General features: G+C 38.9%; 1 protein-coding gene across 1 annotated transcript; it reads right to left on the bottom strand.

Annotated features, from left to right (window-relative positions):
- Positions 1–456: 456 nt before the first annotated feature.
- Positions 457–3,754, bottom strand: LOC148584864 (uncharacterized). The gene is made up of 2 exons (XM_088517539.1): positions 2,254–3,754; positions 457–464 (listed from the first exon to the last, which is right to left on the bottom strand). Exons 1-2 carry the CDS (start codon positions 3,752–3,754, stop codon positions 457–459), a joined length of 1,509 nt encoding a protein of 502 aa, XP_088373665.1.
- Between the last annotated feature and the right edge of the window lie 394 nt (positions 3,755–4,148).

Below are 4,148 nucleotides of genomic sequence, written 5' to 3'. Positions count from 1 at the left end.
TAACCATATCTTCTAGGTCTTCTCAGAGTGTGCTTTTAAGCCCAAAATCAATTGAATTAATTGCATCTTGATTTATAACCTGAAAACACAAAAACAAAACAAAATCAAACAAATAACAATGCTAAGGAATTAACATATGTAAATTAAGGGGCTTGAATGTGCAACATTCGACGCTTATCATGCCCCAATCTGTCATACTTACAAGATGCAGTAGGGGCGGCTCCCTGTGAATCCAATCCTGCCACTGAGTGAATAGGATTATTAGACTCGTGCGAAGGATGCCCATCCGCTTACTCGAGGAGGAGGGGGGCGAGGGCGACACTTGCATATCTGTATCACCAAACCCAGAATTGAGAGTCGGACTCTCATGCTCTTCAATAAGGCCCCGACCTTGACCTTGGCCTCGGCCTCGTGTTGCTGGAACACGTTTGCGTTCTGTTATTGTCATTGTTATGATCAATCTACTAACAATTCAAAAACCAAAAACTTATATTAGTCAAATTATAACCATATAACATGTTCAATATTTTTGACAAACATACAATAATCATGCTAGTAAAAAAAAAAAAAACACCACAATATATATATATATATATATATATATATATATATATATATATATATATATATATATATATATAGAGAGAGAGAGAGAGAGAGAGAGAGAGCGAGAGAATCAACTTTATTAAATATGCTAATACACTTTGTACTTACACCAAATGTGAGCTTATGTTCAACACATTTCATCATCAGATTCATATTCAGAATCTGTATCACTGTTACTTGAAGATGATTGTTCGTGTTCAGAGTCTATATCGTTGTCGCTACATAACTCCTCTTCCTCATCAAAGTTTGTATCATGGTCCTCACCCGGCAAGTTATCGTTGGCAAACATGCTTGCATCAAGTTGAATATATAATTCATCAATTGCTCTTGTCGCATCATCTCTACGTAATTGAGTGGAGGCTTCAACATTTGCTTCATCAACAAAGACCATATTACCCCCAACACATTCACCTTCCTGGTATACGTCATCACTGAATCTTTGGTCATCTTCTGTATTATCTCCCTTTTGTACTGTTGGAATATCATAGATGTCTCTATTGATCCACTTCTGCACAACTTTCCAATTACCTCCCAATTTGGGATCATCCAAGTAAAACACTTGCGAAGCTTGACATGCTAAGATGAACGGGTCGGATTCACACCATTTACGAGAAGTATTCACAATCGTGAAGCCTTGGTCCATTCGTACTCCTGTTGCACTCCCAATGTCCCACCTATCGCACTCAAACAAGTACACGAGATTTTGGCCAGGGTAACGTAACTCTAGAATATTTTTTAACTCATCATAATACTCTGTTATTGAGGTTTCGTCCTCACCTGAAACAGAAACACCACTGTTCTGGGTAGTACGAGTTTTTGCACATTCTTTCGTGTGGTACCTAACTCCATTCACGATGCAACCTCTATATGATCTAACATGACGATCAGGCCCGCATGCAAGATCATATAATTGTTTTGAGCCATTGTCTGCAATACGCCCATTATTGTATAAACGTTTATGGAACCAACGTTCAAAGTTAGCCTCATGCTTTTTATCAATGTCACGGCCGCCTTCTCTTTTGATCATATTATAATGTTCACTGCATGAAAAATAAACGTATTGGTAAATGATCATCAACACTAAAATTATAACATGTCGTAACAGGTAAAACACAAAGACCATTACTAAACTTACTCCAAATATGAGGCCGTTTCATTATAGTTGGTAAGCACATATCATCATGCCCTATCAAAATCATTAGCATCCAGTGTTACTAATTTAACTGCTCCTAACGGCCGAACTCGTTGGGAGAACACATCTAAGCGCTGGCTCATTTCTACAATATCAACATCAACATTTCTCCGTTCACGGTTCCATCTTGTCTCAATCCCCTGAAGATACCTGGAACAGAAGGTCAAGCTCAGCTAAGTAACACTCGACAATAGAACCCTCTGGACACGCTTTGTTACGCGTCCACTTCTTATATCTTCCAAGTTCTCTTTCGAACGGATACATCCAACGGTTTTGTACAGGATCGGCAAGCTCGGCCTCCCGAGGTAAATGAAGTGCTAGATGGATCGTAACATCAAAAAAAACTGGCGAAAATATTTTTTCCATTTTGCATAAAATTATTACAATGTCGACTTTCATTTGTTTCAGGATATCAACTTTCAACGTCCGTGAACATAACTGCGTAAAAAATGTACTGAACTCGGTCAATGTTGTTCGTATTTCTGACGTAGAGAAATTTCGAATTGCAACAAGAAGCAAGCGCTGTAAGAAGACATGACAATCGTGGCTTTTCATACCCGAAATTTTACCAGGAAGCTTGTTCGCACATCGACCAATGTTAGATGCATAAACATCAGGAAATTTAACATCTTTCAACCACTCACATAAACTCTTCTTCTCATCTCTTGTCAAGGTGTACTTCGCAAGTGGCATCCTATAAGTTTCACCATTTGGCTGCACATGCAATTCTTTACGTATACCCATCAACTGTAAATCTCTTCGTGCCTTGACTGTGTCCTTGGTCTTCCCATCAATATTCATCAACGTACCTAAGATACTTTCACATATGTTCTTCTCAATATGCATTACATCTAAATTGTGACGTAGTTTCAAGCTTGACCAGTAAGGCAACTCAAAGAAAATACTTCTCTTCTTCCAATTCAACACAACATCTGTGTACTTTCTCTTTCTCCCGCTTGTTTTTCCAAATTGTAAACCCTCAGCATCCCTTAGCTGTTTCAACAATTGACTTGCAGACAATTCTTCAGGTCCCAATCTATGCTCCTCTGTACCATCGAACAAATCTTCTCTTTTGCGCCATGGATGCTCTTGAGGAAGCCACTGACGATGACACATGAAGCACACCTTATGCCCATACTTCAAATACCTGAACGATGTATCCTTATTACATACTGGACATGCAAGATTTCCAATTGTAGACCACCCAGATAATTTTTCATATGCGGGAAAATCATTTATAGTCCATAGTAATGTCGCATGCAATTGAAATGTCTCTTTCTTTGATGCATCGTACACGCGTATGCCTTCATTCCATAAATCTTTTAAGTCATCAATCAATGGCTGTAAATATACATCAATATTCTTTCCGGGATTTGAAGGCCCTTGGATAAGAAGGGGCAACATCAAATTTGGACTCTTCATACACATCCACGGAGGGAGATTGTACACCATTAACATTACTGCCCATATGCTATATGTTGTACTCATATTACCATATGGGTTGAAACCATCACTTGCTAAACCAGGCCGCACGTTGCGGGAATTACTTGCAAACCACTCATGTCTTTTATCAACCTCTTTCCTTACAATAGAATTGGCGGGGTGTCTGAGAGTATTGCCATCATGTTCTCGACCTTCTTTGTGCAACCTCATTTCCTTGGTCATTTCTTTTGTCATAAACAACCGTTGTAACCTCGATTTTATTGGGAAATACCGTAAGACCTTTTGTGGAATATTACTTTTTCTGCATTTGCCATCAATCCATCTTGAATTGTTGCACTTTGGGCATACCACTTTGTCTGCATGTTCTTTCAAAAAAAGCACACAACCATTCTTGCATGCGTGTATCTTATCGTAACCGAATCTCAGGTGTCGCCTAAACTGTATTGCTTTTCTATACGAGCTTGGCAATGTCTCTCCATCTGGGAGGGCCGTCTTTATCAAGTCAATCATCATATCAAACGCCTTGTTAGTCATGTTGTAGAACGCTTTTATATGAAGCATCTTCAGTACAAAAAAAATTTGTGTAAATTTCTTGCAGCCTGGATAAAGTTCTCGTAAACCATCTTCTCAAAATTGGTAGAAGGAGAGTGTTTGTTCGTGATTATCAGTTGTGGGGCCCTGTGAAGTAGAGGATTCTCCGATGTTAGCATCAACAAATGTCCCCATACATACATCGTCTAACAATTCTTCAACTGCATCAACCTCCTCCATCATTTTACTTGTATGTGTGTGCATGTTTGTAGAAGTGTTTACCCTAAAATGATCTTCTTCCCGGTGAAATATCCATCGAGTGTATGTCGGAGTAAATACATTCATATACAAGTGACCCTTCACCTCGCTAATATGA

Source organism: Corylus avellana, chromosome 6 (assembly GCF_965113065.1).
Source record: "Corylus avellana chromosome 6, dhCorAvel1.hap1.2, whole genome shotgun sequence".
Lineage (NCBI taxonomy): Eukaryota > Viridiplantae > Streptophyta > Magnoliopsida > Fagales > Betulaceae > Corylus > Corylus avellana.
Note: the sequence above shows the minus strand (reverse complement) of the source record. Positions and strands in the feature narration are given on the sequence as shown.